The sequence below is a fragment of the Sciurus carolinensis genome, chromosome 7, assembly GCF_902686445.1.
Source record: "Sciurus carolinensis chromosome 7, mSciCar1.2, whole genome shotgun sequence".
In the NCBI taxonomy this organism is placed as follows: domain Eukaryota; kingdom Metazoa; phylum Chordata; class Mammalia; order Rodentia; family Sciuridae; genus Sciurus; species Sciurus carolinensis.
The window spans coordinates 98,924,485-98,943,695 of record NC_062219.1 but is presented as its reverse complement, the minus strand read 5'-3'; the positions used below and the strand labels follow the sequence as shown (position 1 = coordinate 98,943,695).

Below are 19,211 nucleotides of genomic sequence, written 5' to 3'. Positions count from 1 at the left end.
TCTGAACAAGGCTTACCTAACATAAGCATTTTTTCTCCATGAGGCACATCATACCTTCATGCAATTAGAAACATTAGGCAGCACTTCAGTACTATATGTGAGGCCATTTTAAACAGCAAACTCACTAGCAAAAAAGCACAAAATGTGAAAAATGTAGCACTACACCAAACACAAAAAAGACAGTGTTCATGGTAAGAGAACTAAAATAAGAAGGAAGAGTTACAACTTGGTTTGACCTCAGCTGGGAAGGTGTGCTGGGCAACTCAAATTTTTTGGTGCTCTGCACCTGTCCACAGATAACTACAAAAGCACTATATTTGTAACTCCCAAATAAAGTACTTACTTGAGAGTTACAAATAAATTTCACCAAGTAGATGAATTTGCAAATAAAGAACCGATGAATAATGAGGATCAAGTGTATACTTAAAATATTAATTTGGTTTCAGGTAATAAGTACAAGATATAAATATCATCAAGACTCAAAATGAGGGGCTAGATTTGTGGCTCAGTGATACAGTACTTACCTGGCATGTGTGAGGCCCTGGGTTCAATACTCAGAACCACATATAAATAAATAAAATTTATAAAAATCCACCGACAACTAAACATCAAGACTAAAATGAGCCCTCTTAACATATGTTCCAAGAAAGCAAGTAAATATGGAAGTACAAAAAAAGTACCCAAGATTAAAAATTCATCTTCAAAATGATAAACACAGTTATCTTTGCTTGATGTTGGTATCTGGGACAGTATATCAGATTTGTTAATGTTCTTATTTTATTTTATCTCCTGCAATCTAAAATATCTTTAAAGTTATCAAGATTAATGACAGAAACTATTATTCTGAGGTATTTTAGAATTCAGCTGGATTTCCTGAAGTAGAATTTCCTTTTCATGGGCAAATTTAATCCTCCCAAATCTGTCTTCTCTTATACCTTTAGAGTAAAAGCAAATTATCATTTCCTTAACTTCTAAGTAGTCTTGCCTAGTTTTAAAAAAAGAGACATTCTAAGCAAAAGACACCTGTAATGTAAGAGATGAAAACTTTATTTTGAGAGACAGGTAACTTTCCTTCTAAATAAAATAGTGGACATAAATCTGTTTAAAGTCTATCATTAGTTTATATTTAATGAATACTCAAGGTATCACTAATAAACATAAAATGTAAGAAAATAAGGGGAAAAGGGAGCACAAGAAAAATAAAAAAAAATGAGAGGAAGGAAAAGAAGATGAAAGAAAAGAAAGAATAAAGATATATATGCTAATGAATAATTGAAAACAACCATCAACTGTCATCAGTCATTGCCACTGGTTGCCTAACTTTGGACTATACTATAATTAATTACTATTACTTCAATGAAAGTCTTGGAGATATTTCACAAAGCAAAACCAAAACAGTCTAGTACATACTGGATTTGTCGCTCCAAAAAGTCAACTCCAATGGTCTTCTTGTAGTCTTTTGTAAAAATGCCTTTGCAATATCGCTGAATCATACTTGATTTTCCAACTGCTCCGTTGCCTACAACCACCATCTTGATGGCCACTTCCATATCTTCCTCCAACATTTTGGAAGTAGAAATGGTTTCAGTACCAACTCCAATTCCAGATGATCAGATCTTCTCTCTCAAATCTGTAGTTTAAAATAAAATTATTTTTATGATACAAAAATTGTACAAAACAAAATAAACCATAATTGTTTTATCAGTAAATAATACTGCAAGAATTCATTTCCAAGACTGAGGGTTTCATTCTTCCTCTTTTAGATAAATTTTTTCAAAGGTGAAACAATAATTTTTGATACTTTATTAGAAGCACAATGCATGATATTCATGTATCAACAAATGCCTAGGTCTACTTAGCACTGTTTCACACAGATCAAGCCTATAGGCATTGCAGCTGAGGCTTGATTTAAAGTTACCACTTACTAATACTCTTGGTGAAGTTATTGCTTAACCTCTTTAAGCTTCTGTATCCTTGCAATAAAATCTACCTCACAGTTTTATTGATCATGGATACATATAGAGGACTTAGCACAGTGAAAGTTAAGCATGCAAAAATTAGTACTTTTATGAAGCATAATGAATACCCCACAATATTACATCAAATGAGCAACAAATATATAATCTGATAAAAATCTTTTCAACCTCATAGGTTAAAATTAATGTCCCTAGAAAAACACCCCAAAGAAAGGTTTAATATAATAAAGTACAACTGTGTCAGCACTTGGCTCTTGTTTACAGTGTTTTGATATTCAAGTTACAGTGAATCCTGTACAAATAATGTTTTTCTTATTTTAATTTTTTATTAGTGCTTTATAGCTGTACACTAAGGATGGGTTTTATTTTTACATATTCATATATACACAAAATATAACTATATAATTAGGCCAATATCACTTGGATATTATTCACTATCAATTCCCCCCTCCCTCCCTACACAACCACAACCCCTTGGTCTGTACAAATAATCTTACTCTACACATTCTTTCTTTGGTTTTGCACCAGTTATAATTACTCATATAATGTAAGTAATAGAATGTGCACTGTCTGCATTTTAGACTGAAAAGAATAGAAAGTCAATTTCTCCATATTTCTTCTTAAAATTACTGCTTAGGCTCCTCCCTATTTATTGTATTCTAACTACCTTAACTGAAAGCCCATTTATACAACCACTACACAAAACAAGTCTGAAATGTGAAGAACATTCCTTTCTTTGTCCTTATTAGAGTCTCAGCAACTGCCCCTGGTACTTCACAAACTTCCATGATCATAAGAATCACATAGCAGCACTTGCCAAAGTATAGGCTCTAAGTCTCCAGCTCTGATATAATTAATCAGAAATCTCTGAGCAGTAGTTCTGCAATCTGGAATTTTTAAAATGAGCACAGAAGCATACAATTTAGCTGTCCCTTCAAAAGAGATGCTATGTTAGCGTGTTCAGGCGCGACACCTTTATGATCCACTGCATTGCCCACTTCTTTTGAAGCCATACTCTCCCCAAGTGAAGAGTAAACGGAAGGACAACAGTGCCCAACCTAAATCAGGCCAATTTGACCCAATGTGGGATTCCTCTTGTGCAGGGGCTCCCCATCAAACTGGTTGAGGTTTCCTGGCAGCTGCAGACAAGGGGCTCTTTCTACTCAATCCTCCTTTCTCCTTTCACAGGCATCAAACTGGCATTGCAGTCTGAAGGCACTCCTCTTTATCATTTGGCATTTCTGCTGATAAATCTCTTACGCTTATAATTCCTTCTTGATATCTGTTTCTTGAAGTACTAAAATAGGTGCATGTGCGCATGCACACACAAATACACACACTCACCCCACAAGTGATTTTATAATTAGTCAAATGTTAGAACCATTACTTTAAGCTAGTGATTCTAAACATTGGCTATACACTAGAATAATCTAGAGAACTTTAAAAAATACTGATGCTTGGATCCTTTCCTCTGAGAATATGATTTAAATGGTCTAGGATATAAGTTGATGTCAAGTACCACCACCCTACTACTCTATGAAAAGGTTTGGTTTCAGGACACTTAGGGTCAAATCCAAAATTCCTACCATGATCTGACCCTGTTCATCTAGCTATATCTCATACCAGTTGAGTTCTTGGAAGGCAACTTCCTTTTCTCCACCTAAATAATTACTTATGCCAAAAGACTGTGAAATTTAAAATTTAAAAAAGCTATGATAAAATATATTATAGTTTACTCTTTAAAAAATACATACTTCAGAAACCTGCTTCTAAAAAAGTAGACATCTCTTTCCCTATTCCTTCCTTTTATGTATAATTTAAAACTCTGGATATTATATATAAAACAAAGAAGGCTCTAAAAAGTAGAAAGAAGGGAGCTGGGTGCAGCAGCATATACCTGTAATCCCTGTGACTCACGAGGTTGAGGCACAAGAATCACAAATTTGAGGTTAGCTTCAGCAACTTAGTGAGACTCTGTGTCAAAATTAAAAAAAAAAAAAATAAGAAAGAAAAAGGTACAGGGGATGTAGTTCAGTGGTAAAGCACCCCTGGGTTCAATTCCCAACACACACACAAAAAAATTAAAAGTACAAAGAGTTGAGAACCTGGCTATGGCCCACAGGATACAAGGAACAATAAAGTAGTGAGCTTTCCTTGAGTTTCTCATTTATCTCAGACTGGATTATGAAGAAGCCAATAACCAAGAAATGCTGACAAAAAAAGACCCAACAAGCCTACTGTTTTTAGCCAAAGGACCAGAAAAGGGGAAGCCTCGTAAGAGCAAGACAGAAAGCATACTCCTATTAGGATTGTAATGATGTGGGCCCAATTCCCCCACGAGGTGATATCATAGAAGACCAACTGAGATGCCACCACTTTCATCCCCACTGGGAGATTATGAAGGGGCCCTCAACCCCAAATCAGCACCATATGAGGAGTCTGGTCATACACCTCATCCAGCAGTAGTCATCTGTTCTCACTTGTACCTTCCTTTCCTTGCTGGGGGAGTGTTAAAGGATGCCTATTGGGAAGGCAACACTTTCACCACCATCCCTCAGTACAGAGTATGTTCACTGACCGCAAGGAAATCAAACCAGAAATCACTAACAGAAAGGTAACAGGAAAATCTCCAGACATTCTGAAACCAAAAACACACACTTCTTAATAATCTATGGATCAAGGTAGTCTCAAGAGAAGTTAAAAACTTTTTTTTTAAAAAAATGAAAATAAGAGAACAACAAGTGAAAATGTGTGAGACACAACTAACAGAGCTCAGAAAGAGTTACCTTAGAAAAGAGTAACTCAAAAACCAATCTAGGGGCTGGAGTTGTGACTCAGTGGTAGAGCCTAGCATGTGTGAGGTACTGGGTTCGATCCTCAGCACCACATAAAATGAATATATAAAATAAAGGTACTGTGTTTAAAAAAAAAAAATCTAACCTCCCACCTCAAGAAAAGAGCAAAATAAAGCCAAATCAAACAAAAGGAAGAAAATAATAAAGAGCAGAAATTAATAAAATTCAAAAATGAAAAGTAGAACTGATGAAAGTAAAAGCTAATTTTGGAAAAAGATAAAAATGAAAAATCTTTAGCAAGACTAATACAGAAAAATGAAAGCAGACACAAATTACCAATATCAAGGATGAAATAGGAGAGATCAAAAAGATATCTCAGCTATAATACAATTTCAGACACAAAAAGATAATAAACTTTTCACACATGTATTTGACAACCTACACAAAATGGAGCTGGAAAAGCATAAACTACCACAACTTACACAATAAGAATTAAGATTATTTGAATGGTTCTATAATTATTAAGGAAATTATGTAATTTTAAAACTCAGGAAAAAAATCTTCAGGCTCAGGAAATTTCAAGGCAGAACCCCATCACACATTTAAAAAATTAAAACCAATGACAAATTTCTGCCAGAACAGAAAGAAGAGGGAAACAATTCCCAATTGATTTTATGAAGCCAACATTATCTTGAAACCACACAAAGACAATACCTCTTATGAATAAAGATGCAAATTTCTCAACAAAATATTAAAGTGAATGCAGCAATACAAAAATAATAATACACCACAACCAAATGGGCTTTATTCCGGGAAAGCAAGTTGATTTAATACTTGAAAATTAGTTAATGTAATATACCATATTAGGCTCTGGAAGAAAAAGCACATCACAATATCAACTAATGCAGAGGAAATATTTGACAAAATTTAACATTCTTTTGTGTGGTGGTGGTGGTGGGTACTCCCAGCAAACAAGAACCCATAAGACTTTTCAACCTGATAAAGGGTATCTATAACATAAAACCTAAAATTAACATTATCCTTAATTCTCAAAGACTATCCTTAATTCTCAAGTTTGATTGGGAATATGGTAAGGATGTTCACTGTCACTACTGTACATCATACACAAAATCCTAACCAGTACAATAGTCAACAAAAATAAATAAAACAAAAAAATGAATAAAATTGTCTGTATTCACAAATGACAAGATTGTAGAAAAATCCAAAAAATCTACAAAACAAGAAATAAAAAAAACTAAAAACAACCTGGAACTAATAATTATTAGTAAGTTTAGAAACGTCACAGGATACAAGGGCAACACATAAAATTTAACTGTACTTTTATATATTAACAATGTTCAATTTGAAAGCAAAATTTAAAATATCAGATTTATAATAGCTCCAAAAGTTTTTAAACAGTACGAAAAAGAAAAAAAAAACAAACAAAACTACAAAACATAGAGGATCTGTATGCTGAAAACTACAAAACACCAATAAACCAAATAATTAATAGAAAGACATGGCATGTTCATGGATTGGAAGACTCAACGAAGTAAAAAATAGCAATTCTCAAATTGATCTATGGGTTTAATGCAGTTCCAATCAAAGCATCAACAGGATTTCACAGACAAGCTAACTTTAAAACTTTTTTTTGGAAAGGCAAAGGAACTAAAATAGTTAAAAATATTTTGAAAAAGAAATAAAATTGGAGGAAATCATAATGCCCAATTTAAAGACATTGTAAGCCTAATTTAATCAAGAAAGTGTGATACTGGCAAAGGGAAAGTACACAAATCAATGCAACAGAACAGAGGGCTCAAAATAGATCCACACAAAAACAGCCAATTGATTTTGACAAAGGTGGGAAAAGCTATTCAGTGGAGAAAAGAGAGTCTTTCAAAATATGGTGATGAAACAATTGTATATCCATATGCAAAAAAGTAAAGCTTTATCTAAACTTTACACCTTAACTCAAAATGAATCACAAAGCTAAATGTAAAAATGTAACTTTTACAAAAAAAATTTTTTTAGAAGGAAAAAAATTTTCTTTACTTGGGGTTAGGCAAAAAGTTCTTGGACATAATGCCAAAAGACATATAAAAGGAAAAACTGTAAACTAGACTTCATCAACATTAAAATCATTTGTTCTATGAAAGACAATGGCACAATAACAAAAAGACAAACTAAAGACTGGGAGAAACATTTACAAAACACCTATCTGACATAAACTTTGTAACCAGAACATAAAAAGAACCCTCAAATCTCAACATAAGAAAACAACTTAAAAATTGGGTAAAAGATTTGGCTACATAACTCACTAAATGGTATACACGTCACATGAACATATCAAAAGACATTCAACATCTCTGGCCATTGGTTAAAGTCATGTTAAAATCACAGTGAGATACCGCCACACAACTGAGTCGTATAACTTAACTTTATAACTTAAAAACTCAGGGAAAATATCTCCAGGCTCAAGTGATTTCAGGTGTAATAGCAACGTTAAAATTATTGACAAAAGTCAGGCATGCAAGGATCACCTGAGTCTAGGAGCTCAAGACCAGACTGCAGAGAGATCTTGCCTTTTAAAAAAAAAAAAATGACAGTATCAAGCACTGGGAAGGATGTGAAAGGATGTGGAGAAACTGGAATTCTCAGTTGTTGCTGGTGGGATTACAAAATGATACAGACACTGTGGAAAACAGTTTGACAGTCCTTGAATTAAACATAGATTGACTATATAATCCTAAATCTCAGGCAGCAATACCCTAGAAAAATGAAAAGTTCTCATAAAAATTCGTACTATGAATATACAGCACTTCTATTCATAACTGTCTAAAAGTGAAAACAAACCAAAAGTTCTTCAATGGATGTATGTATAAATGAGCAGAGTATGTGATATACCAAGCTAATGAAATACTACTTGAAAGGAAGGAAGGAGTTAAGTAACAATTGATGGGTGTTGTGGTGGTGGTACAAACTTCTTCTAATCCAGGCTACTTGGGAGGCTGGGTCAAGAGGATCACAAATTCAAGTGTCAACATCTGCAATTTGAGATTCTATCTCAAAAAAAAAAAAAAAAAAAAAAAAAGGCCTGGGGATGTAGCTCAGTGTACCAGGCCCTAGGTTCAATCTCCAGTATCACAAAAATAAGAAAGAAAAAAATTATCCAAACATGAAACAACTTGGGAGGGATCTCAAAGGCATGGTGCTTAATGAAAGAAGCAGTATCAAAAAGTTTCATACTGTTATGATTCTATTTAAATGACATTCTGGAAAAGATCAGTAACTGACAGGAGTTAGGGGTAAGAGATGTGATATAAAAGGATAGCATGACTTTTGTGGTGGTAGAACAGCTTTATATCCTGATTGTAGTGGTGGTTACATGAATCTAAAATTAACATATCTGTACACCCCCCAAAGGTCAATTTTACCATAAATTTAAAAAATAATAAAATTGAAAAAAGTGAAAGCAGGTTTTAACATAACTCAAGATATTTCAGTCAATATAGACTTAAAACCCTACGTCAAAACAATGATGCTCTTAGAAAAGCCTAATTCTGAATATAATTAAAACCTTGACAGTAGTACTTCATATAAACACCCTGTCTCTACAAACTTAATTTTAAAATTCATTGGCCAACCAACGTAGTCTAATTAATTAGAGATGGAAAGGATGAGTCAATTCTGATCAGAAAGTGTTTTTTCGTTAAGTTACTTGTACTTAAAAACGTCCTATGGTCAAAGAAGTTACCCACAACATAACAAGTTAGAAAGTTATGTAAAACCTAGAAGTAAATAGCCTGCTTTGGACTCCACCACTATTTCACGGGCTCCTGATGGTGATATGCTTAACTCTCACACTCGGGTTCTTATGCCTGGAACTGCGGTCCTTAAATCTCCGAGTAGAGAAATTCTGTGGCAGTCAGTGTCAATGAAATAGTGCAGGCTGGCTCATTCATATTCTAGCAGTCCGCGCGAGAAACTAGGGAAGGGTGGGGCCGCGGGTTAGGAGGGGCCCCCACTGCGGGGAGATGAGGGCTCTAAAAGCCCAGTCAGGACATACCTGGGACAATCCTCCCCAGCAAACCCGCACTCTAGGCGCCTTGCTGGTGTTGTTGCTCGGCCTGGGTCGCACCTTTTTCCATTTGGGGCTGGGGGAGTACAAGAAGCTGGATGCTCAGCAGCCGGAGGGGTGGAGGTGGAGAGACAGCGCCTCGCTCGCTCCACCCGGCTCTTTCCCGCCCACAGGGTAATCTCGGGCACTGACGCCCACACAGACCCGACCGCTGGGAGCAGAGAAAGGGCGCCGGGCCCCCCACCTCCTCCCTGAAACTTGGGCTCTGTATTTAGTAGCGGGGGATGGGAGCCGGGCCTGGAGGCCCCTACCCCCACGCCCCTCTCCATCGTGCGGCGCAAGGCGCTTCCCGGGACCCCAAGTGAAGCGGGTCCTTTCCCAGCGGAGGCCGAGGATCTCCGGCCCTGCAGAGGGCGAGTGAGCGCAGCGACGCTGCCTCAGAGCGCGAGCCGCTACTCACCGTCCCTCGGCAGCAGCGGACCCGCCGGCCGGCGCGACCGGCTCCTCCTGGTCGCGGCGCAACCGCCGCCGCCTCCCAACGCGCCAGCTCCCCCGGCGGGCCGCCGGGCTGGCTCGCACCTTCTTTCGCTCTTTCAAAAATGGTTATGGTTTTTTAACTAACTTTATTACCACTGAGGGCTCAGATCCAACGGCTGAGCTGTGGCTCTGCCGGGGATGGCGGGGCGCGGGAGACTCGACTCCCCTCAACTGGGGACCCGCCGCGCTGTGGAGCATGCGCCGGGCTTCGTCTGCGCATGCTCCGCGCCAAACCGTACCCCGCCCCACCCCTGCACCGGCTGGTGGCGGAGAGGGCGGCTGCATTGGGATTCTTGTCTCCTGGACCTCCGCGTACACCCAAAACTCCAGAGGTGAGCAGGATTTTCTAGCTCGTAGGCTGTAGAAAAGAGAACTCAAATGAAGAAGGTCCGCATAAGTTTACCTAAACAGTAATCAGACTTGCAGAGTCTTCGAAGCTCTTTACCCGCTCCGACGCACACCATTTTTTTTTTTTTACTTGAAAGACATCCAAGTGGCAGAGTGAATAAAACTGTCTAGCAAAGTCAAAACGCATGCACAGCCAACAGGATTTGGCTAGACAAGGTAGAAGCCTGAGATGGTTAATAATTCAGAAAACCAACTCCAAAGCTAAAAAGTCCCGCAAAAAGCAAGCAGACTTGCTCCAGTTGCCTCTAATTTCCAAATAAAATAGAAAAAAAAAAAAAAGGAAAGGGAAATACCTAGTGTTGTAAAGTATTTGAAGTTACTGAAAGTAACTGAATTATTCTACCTTACTCCTTGGAAGTAAACTGGAACAATAACTGAGAAACAAGCACTATTTTACAGTGCATGTTCTGACCCTGCAATTCAATGCCTACACATCCAGCGGAGAGAAATGTATTCATAGATGCAATGACAGGCAAATATCAGAATGATCATAACTGGATTTATTATCATAGGCCCTAATGTCAGTAACCTAAAAGACCATCAACAGTAAGTGAATAGATTCTCACATGGCATTGCAACAAACCATTTGCAACCATTTGCAAACAGCACGAAGGAGTTATAGAAACCTAAAATTGAGCATAAACAGTTAGACACAAAAGTGCATATTAAGTTTTTTTTTCTTTTGTTAAGTCAAAGTTCTTGATACTGGGTTCTCTGAAATAAAAGGGCTTATTGAACCATTGCAGCTCTCAGCCAGAAAAAAAAGAAAAAGGACCCAGTCCTAGGAAAAGATTCCCAACGACCAACAGCAAAACTAGGTAGCATTTGGAAATATGTCTGCTGGAACTAAGAACCAAGGGTACTTTAAAAATGAAAATTTGGGGAAGAAAAGCATTAATTGTTTACATTGAACCTATATTACTTATACATAAGAGGGGTGGTTTAACACAAAAGAGAAAGTTTTGAGATAGGAGGACAGTCCATAAAGAAGTACTTGTGGGCTGGGGTTGTGTCTCAGTGGTAGAGCACTTGCCTTGAATGTGTGAGGCACTGGGTTCAGTTCTCAGCACTGCATATAAATAAATGAATGAAAGGTCCATCAACAACTAAAAAATGAAAAGTTCTTGTTGCTTCTGGATTGGTTGGAGTTAATAGCCTGGGAAATCCATTTGTAAGCAGAATTGGTGAGACCTGGTGCTCAACAGCAATGGGACACTTTTTTTTTCTTCCTGTGACACTGAGCATTGAACCCAGGGCCTCCTACATGACAGGAAAATGCTCTACCTTTGAGCTACATACATCTCCATTCCTCAAAATTTTAAGAATTTTGAGACAAAAGTCACACTGAGTTGCCCAGACTGGCCCAGAATTTGTGCTCTTCTTACCTTAGCCTCTGGAGTATCTGGGATTATAGGCATGGTTTGTCTTAGGTTTTGGGTTAAGTTTTCAACATATATTCAGGAATGTGGAGCAGTCTTGTTGATTTTGGCAAGTAGATGTTAACTAATTGTCTCTTCCCAACTCTATCCTCTGGCCCTTGTAATCGAATTTAAGACATCTCAGAATTTTTCTTTATCATTGTAAAGTCCAACAGGAGGAAAATGAAGCTGTCGAAAATTACTGTAATGGTTACCTTTGTTAATAGAGGATAGTGATTGGAAGGGTAATGACTGGAAGAGGGGCTTCCAGGATGCTAATAAGGTTCTCTCTGTTGGTCTTGGTGCTAGTCACATGGGTCCATTTGTGAAAATTAAAACTGTACTCTTATGTACATTTTTTTTGCAATGTGAATTATACTTCATGTGTAGCAATTTTTAAAATTAAATACTTCAAATTTAAAAATTAAGTAGTGATTATGTACCTATAATGATGACATTATTCGCAACAAATTTAATGTCAATATGCAACAGATTGATCTCTAGGATTTAAATATCAGTTAGTAGTCCACCCGTGCAAGGCATAGACAGTAGTTTATTTAGATAGGTAGGTAACATATTCAAGGAAGAATGGGGCAATCTCATTTTGGATTATAGTAAGGAATACACATTCAAGGGAGAATGTTGACGGTCTCCAAAATAAGAGCCTGGTAGTATTTCTTAAACTTTAGAATAATGCACTGTTTCCCTTTAAAAGAAAAGAGGTGGGGGGGACAACAATAAGTGGGCAAATAAAGAGACATTTCTCTAAGGATAAACAATGGACCAACAAGTACACGAAAAGAGGTGAAACATCACTAATTGTTAGGGAGATGAAAATCAAAACCACAATAGATACAACTTTATACCAATTAGGGTGGCTATTATAAACAAAAAGGAGCCAGTGGTGGCAGCATAGCCTGTCATCCCTGAGATTTGGGAGGCTGAAGTAGGAGGATCACAAGTTTGAGGCCAGCCTCAGCAATGTAATGAAACCCTGTATCAAAATAAAAACGAGAAGGACTGGGAATGTAGCTCAGTGGTACTACACCCCTCTGGTTTAATCCCCAGTACCCCAAAACAAACGAACAAACAAAAACAAAAAAATCCCAATCAGAAAATAACAAGTGTTAGCAAGAATGTAGAGAAACTATAACCCTTGTACACTCCTGGTAGGAATGTAAAATGGCATAGTCACTAGGGAAAACATTATTGCTCATCAAAAAATTCTAAGTGGAATTTCAGTATGATCCAGGAATTTCACTTCTGGGTATATACACAAAAGAATCGAAAGTGGAACTTCAAACAGATATTTGTACAACCACATTTATAGCAGCATGATTCACAATAGCTAAAAGTTGAAAGAAACATAAGTGTCCATCAGTGGATGAATGGAGGAACAAAATTGATATCGACATAAAATAGAATATTATTTGACCTTAAAAAGGTGGGAAGTTCTGACACATGCTTCAAAATGGAACAAAATTAAGGCTATAATTTATGTTGAGTAAAACAATACAGCCACAAAAGAAAAAATGCTATATAACTCAAGTTACATAAGGTGCGTAGGGAAGTTAGATTCATAGAGAAAGAAAATAGAATGGTGGTTGCCAGAGACTGAGAAAGGGGAGAATGGGGAGTTGGTATTTAATGTGTATAGAGTTTCAGTTTTACAAGATGAAAAAAGATCTGGAGGTAGATGATGTGATGATTGCACAACAATTGAATGTAATTAATGCTCTGAAACTGTACACTTATAAATGGCTGAAATGGGGCTGGGGGTGAAGCTCAGTGGTAGAGCCCTAGTTCAGCATGCATGAAGTACTGGGTTCAATCCCTAGCACCACACACACACACACACACACACACACACACACACACAAATCAGTGGGGATGGGGACAGGCAGCAATGTGGTGGCTAAAGTGGTAGATCTTAGGGATATTCTACCTTAATTTTTGAAAAACAGGAAAAGAGCAGAAAAAGAAAAAAAATCTTAAGTTCTCAGAAAATATCTGAGGATCCAAATTTGGGAAAACCCTACAGAAGGGCACCTCCTAAATGATTCCTTTGCTTTCCCTACCTACTCTTTCAGTTTCTGGGTATTGTTGGGTACTGAAGAAGATCAGATGAGGTGACCCCCAAAAGCTCCCGAGTTAATGCAGGAAGTGAAATGATTAGATTACAAGAGCTGTAACCTAATCTGTGGGTTAATCCACTTGCTGGATTAGTGATTTGAATAATTACTGGGTGGTAACTAGGCAGATGGGGCATGACTGTAGAAAGTGTGTCCCTGGGGTATACCTCTGGGATTATGTATTTTGTCCCTGGCTCCCTGTTTCTCTATGATTCTTGGTTACCATGAGGTGAGCAACATTGCTCCACAGCACTCTTCTTCTGTTATGAGATTCTCCCTCATCTTAGGGCCAGAAAAATGGAGCTGGTTGACCATGAGCTGAACCTCTAAAACTGTGAACCCCAAATGAATTTTTCCTGCTCTAAGTTGTTCTTGTCAGATATTGCAGTCACAACAACAAAAAGCTGACTAAAATAGCCACTTTGGCAGGAGGGCTGTTTTGCACTAAAGGCAATTTAGAAACAATAGACACAAGAACTTTCTTTCCCCCATTCTTCCTAAAAGTAGGGCATAAATATCTCCTTTGAAAGTGTCCTATTACTTGAATCCTAGGTCAGAGGCCTGACCCTTGAGGGTCCCAAAAAAAATGGGTCTAGCCATTCATTCCAAAAAACAAACAGAAAAATGTTGAAAAACAGGAAGAGACCTTTACACAATATGGGATGGATGGTAAAGTGAGATTCAACATTTCAATCCTATCTGCAGAGTACAATAGGAACGTTAGGTTTAAATAGAAGGATTGAGATGGGGGCAAGAGGTACGTATGCATAATTAAGCAGTCTTGGTCAAACTGTGGTCTGGTTGATTATTATTTAGTTCTGATTTTATGAGGTAGCTCTGGAGAAGTCCTTATTGCCTGAGGAGGGGGCAGTTTTCCACTTGCTGTTCAGATGTTTCTCTGTCATACCTGTGATCCCAGAAAGGGGCAGTTCAATCCCATGAGGCGATTGTTCCTGCTCATGGAGGCAGTCTCATGGTGGGGCTCTGGTGCCTGCCTTCCACTGTTCCTGGAAGGTGTAGGATAATGACTAAAGAATTCCAGGTGCTGCTCCAGTAACCTGAAAACAGGATGCTGTAAATGTCACTGCAAATCTGGCCTCATTCTTTAAGCAGAACAAAATAGGCTAGGTAAATTTAGGGCTAGTAAACCTTGTATTTCTAGTTTTTAGATGTATATTTCTTAAATAATTAATGTGCCTACATGCAGAACTGAGCAGGGACCTGACACAAAGTTTAAGGTAATAAAGGAGATAGCTGTAAAAATGAAGGCAGAGATGCAGAGCTTTATTCTGCTTTTAGCTACCCCTTGGGCACCTGCAGGCCTAAGTAAGGAGTGTTTTTAGCAAAGGCATTCCCTCTATATCACTTACACTTCCTTCCCCCCTCACTCTCAGATATACGTAAATATAAACATATAAATAAACATATTTATATAACAAAATATATAATGTTTTTTATTATAAATATACTAAAATATATTTATATTTTTGAGGAAGAAACCCTTGAAAATTTTACTATTTAGACCACAAGTCTGCCTACACACATGTACTTATGTGGATATCAGGAGAAACCTAGTAGAAACCATTGTGTTGGTATAGACAGTAATAGTCTACTAGTGTTGAATAGACTACTAGAATAGACCACATTGTAAAAACTTTCTAATATTTTCTAGTGAGACATCAGAATACTGTTCCTATTTATTTATTTTGCTAAGGATCAAACCAAGGGCCATGAACATGCTAGGCAAATACTTTGCCACTGAATTATACCCCCAGCACTTATAGATACCTTTTTGTGTGTGTGTGGTACTGGGATCAAACCTAAGGCCTCATGCTTGTCAGACAAGCACTCTACCTCTGAGCTACTTCCCTAACCCTTTTTATTTTATTTTGAGACACCATATCTCTAAGTTTCCCAGGTTGGCCTTGAACTTGCAATCCTCCTGCCTCAGCCTCCCCAGTAACTGCGATTATAGGCATACACCACCACACTTAGATCTGCTCCAGTTCTTAAAATTTGCTTACCACTGGATAATAGGATTCTCATCTATAATAAGGAGTAATGCAACTTAGAGGTTCATTTATCCATTAAATTATTTTTTATTGTGTCAAGTATTATGCTAAGCAGTGGGTATTCTTCTTTTTATGGGGGGGTTCCTTTTGTTTGGTACTGGGGATTGAACCCAGGGTTGCTCCCCCACTGAGCTACGTACTCAGCCCTTTTTACTTTTTACTTTGAGATAATGTCTCATTAAGTTGTCCATGCTAGCCTTGAACTAATCATACTGCCTCAGCCTCCCATGCTGCTGGAATTACATGCATGCGCCACCATGCCCAGCAAGCAATGGGTATTCCTTGGTGGATAAAAGAGGAATATGGTTTATGTTCTTTTGGAACTTATAATCTTGTAAGAGAGAACAAAACAAAAAAGCACATGAACACACACACACACACACACACACACACACAAATAAATAAATATTTGCATACCCTTAGACATAATATGAAATAAAATAACTGGTGTGATAGCAATAGGGTCCCTAATTTAAAATTGGATCCCACAAAAGGACTTTATGACAGAATGACATTTGAGCTGTTACCTGAAGGATAAATACCTTAGCTAGGTAAGGGATAGGCAGCAAAAGATTTTAAGTACAGAATACAGTATAGTAGTCTGGTGCAGGAACCATTTAGTGAATTTGAGGAGTTTAAAGGAACCTAGTATGCAGGCATGAGGTGGAAAGGAATATAAAATGAAGTAGTGAGGAAGGTAAGGCCAGACCATAAAGACCTTGTGAGTAACATTAAATTTTTTCAGGGAACCACACAGTAGAGGAAAGCAGGTGAGAGATGATGGAAGATTAGACTGAGGAGGTCACAGGAGTGAGTCAGAAAAGTAGATACATTTGATTTTAGCTTTGTAGGCAGAATATATAGGACTTGGCTATGGTATAGGAACAAGATAAAATATCAAGAATTATTTACAGGTTTCTTGAACAATCACCTTGCTGATAATGGTCACTGAATGTCCTGGTCCTTTTGTGTTGCTATACCAGAATATGACCAATAATTTCCATAGAGTAGAGATTTATTTATCTCATGGTTGTACAGGCTTGAAAGTGCGAGGGCATGGTACTATCATTTGTTCAACACCTACGGAGGGCATTCTTGCTGCATCAACATGGAAGAGGGCATCACATGATATTTTAATCATCTTTCTTGTCACTGTGACCAAAATACCTAGCAAGAACAACTTAGAGAGGGGAAAATTTATTTGGGGTTAAATGAGGTTATTGGAGTTTCCTTGGGCCCTCTGGAATCAAACCTGCAGTGGCCACTGAATGCCTGTGTGTCTCAATATGGTGAAGTAACTTCCTAGGGCCCCTCTGTAAACAGTGTACCCCCATGAACTCTTTTTTTTTTGTTGTTGTTGTTGTTGTTTTATTTATTATTTTTTTTATTATTGTATACAAATGGGATACATGTTGTTTCTCTATTTGTACATAGAGTCAAGGCATACCATTTGTGTAATCATACGTTTACATAGGGCAATGATGTTTGATTATTTTTTTTCCTTCCCCCCCACCCCTCCCACCCCTCTTTCCCCTTTATACAGTCCTTCTTTCCTTCATTCTTACCGCTCTCCTTATCCCTAACCCTAAACCTAACCCTAAACCTAATGCTAACCCCTCCCACCCCCCAATATATGTCCTCATCCACTTATCAGCAGGATCATTCATCCTTTAGTTTTTTGAGATTGGCTTATCTCACTTAGCATGATATTCTCCAATTTCATCCATTTGCCTGTAAATGCCATAATTTTATCATTCTTCATTGCGGAGTAATATTCCATTGTATATATATGCCACAGTTTCTTTATCCATTCATCAACTGAAGGGCATCTAGGTTGGTTCCACAATCTGGCTATGGTGAATTGAGCAGCAATGAACATTGATGTGGCTGTATCTCTGTAGTATGCTGATTTTAAGTCCTTTGGGTATAGGCCAAGGAGTGGGATAGCTGGGTCAAATGGTGGTTCCATTCCAAGCTTTCTGAGGAATCTCCATACTGCTTTCCAGAGTGGCTGCACTAATTTGCAACCCCACCAGCAATGTATGAGTGTTCCTTTTTCACCACATCCTCTCCAACACCTATTGTTGCTTGTATTCTTGATAATCGCCATTCTAATTGGGGTGAGATGAAATCTTAGGGTAGTTTTGATTTGCATTTCCCTTATTACTAGGGATGTTGAACATTTTTTCATATATCTGTTGATTACTTGTACATCTTCTTCTGTGAAGTGCCATGAACTCTTCTTAAAGGAATTTTCCCTTCTAAATCCTTGAGCCTGCAGTGGGTGTGGTCATGAAAATTCCTGAGAGGTCTTGCAGGCATCTTTCCTGTTGTCTCTGTGTAAACTACTTAGCATCTCCTTGGGGGCTATACTTTCTTCCAAAAGCACACCTTCCATGCTCCAGGTTTATATATACTTTTCTTATCAAGCTGCAAGTTTTGAAAATCCTTCAGCTCTGTTTTCTGCTTCCAATTCTCACAGCAAACCTGGCTAAAACTTTCCAACAATACCCATGCCGCTGATTAAATGCCATGCTACCTTGAAATTTCTTCCACCAGATTAATTAGTTTATCACTTAAAGTCACAATATGGGCAAAATATAGACAAGTTATTTACTAGAGTATAACGTGAGCGACCTCTAGTCTAATTCCCAATAGAATCCTCATTTCCCTCTGAAACCTCATGAACACAATCCACATTCCTATTACCAATCTGGTCTTCTGAGCTTCTATCAGAATCACCCATTAAGCTCTCCTTATAACATTTTTAAACTTTTCCAGATTTCATCTCTAAACTTTTTGAAATTCCTGATGCAAACTGGCTCCAAAGGCTTCTGAACTATGATCAGGTTAGTCACAGCAGTGACCCCACTTCTCATTACCAATTTCTATTTTAGTAGCTTTTGCATTGCTGTGACCAAAATACCCAACAAGAACAACTTAGAGGAGGGCTCATGATTGCAAAGGTCTTAGTTCATAGATGGCTGACTTCACTGCTCTAGGCCCACAGTGAATTAATATGCCATGGGGAAGGGCCCAATGAAGAGGTCCTGGGGAAGATGTACTCTTTCAGGGCATGCCTCCAGTGATCCACTTCCTTCAATTCTGCCAGTTACCACCCAGTCAGTCCATTCAAATTAGGATGGGCTGATTAGATTAAAGCTCTCATAATCCAATCATTTCACCTCTAAATATTTCTGTATTAGCAGCAGCTTTGGTTGATATCTCATATTCAAACCATAACACATGGTGAGGCATAACATTCATTCCAGAGTGATCTCACTTACATAGCAAAGTCACCTCCACCATAGACCATTAATCTATCTATTAATGGATTTGTCTACTCATGAAGGCTCTATCCTCATTACCCAGTCACCTCCTAAAGATCCCACCTCTCAACACTGCTGCACTTGGGGCCACAATTCCAACACATGAAATCTGGGGGATACATTCAAACCAAAGAATTTGGGAACTGGTTAAAACTCCCACTAATGTGAGCCAAAGAATAGCCTGTCCATTTTAGATTGTTCTTGTCTCACATGGACTAGTCAGTTGTGGTTATTTTTATTTGTTTGTTTTGTTACTGGGGATTGAACCCAGGTGTGCTGAGCAACATCTCCAGTCCTTTTTTAAAAAATTTCTGAGACAGAGTCTAACTAATTAGCTGAGGTTGGCCTTGAACTTGTGATCCTCCTATCTCAGACTACCCATCACTTGGATTACAGGTGTGTAAAACACCATGCCTGGCTTACCTGGGCCAATCTGTTCCAGCATATATACTTCTAGATTTAAATC

At 38.0% G+C, this 19,211-nt stretch overlaps 1 protein-coding gene across 1 annotated transcript in view; it reads right to left on the bottom strand.

Annotated features, from left to right (window-relative positions):
* Positions 1 to 9,565, bottom strand: part of Rab23 (RAB23, member RAS oncogene family) — a 31,268-nt gene extending 21,703 nt beyond the window's left edge. Inside the window, exons 1-2 of the mRNA XM_047557680.1 lie at positions 9,310 to 9,565; positions 1,411 to 1,630 (exon numbers count right to left, since the gene is read on the bottom strand). Of these exons, the coding sequence (XP_047413636.1) occupies positions 1,411 to 1,565 (155 nt within the window). The 5' untranslated portion in view covers positions 1,566 to 1,630; positions 9,310 to 9,565. The remainder of the gene's footprint in view (positions 1 to 1,410; positions 1,631 to 9,309) is intronic.
* Between the last annotated feature and the right edge of the window lie 9,646 nt (positions 9,566 to 19,211).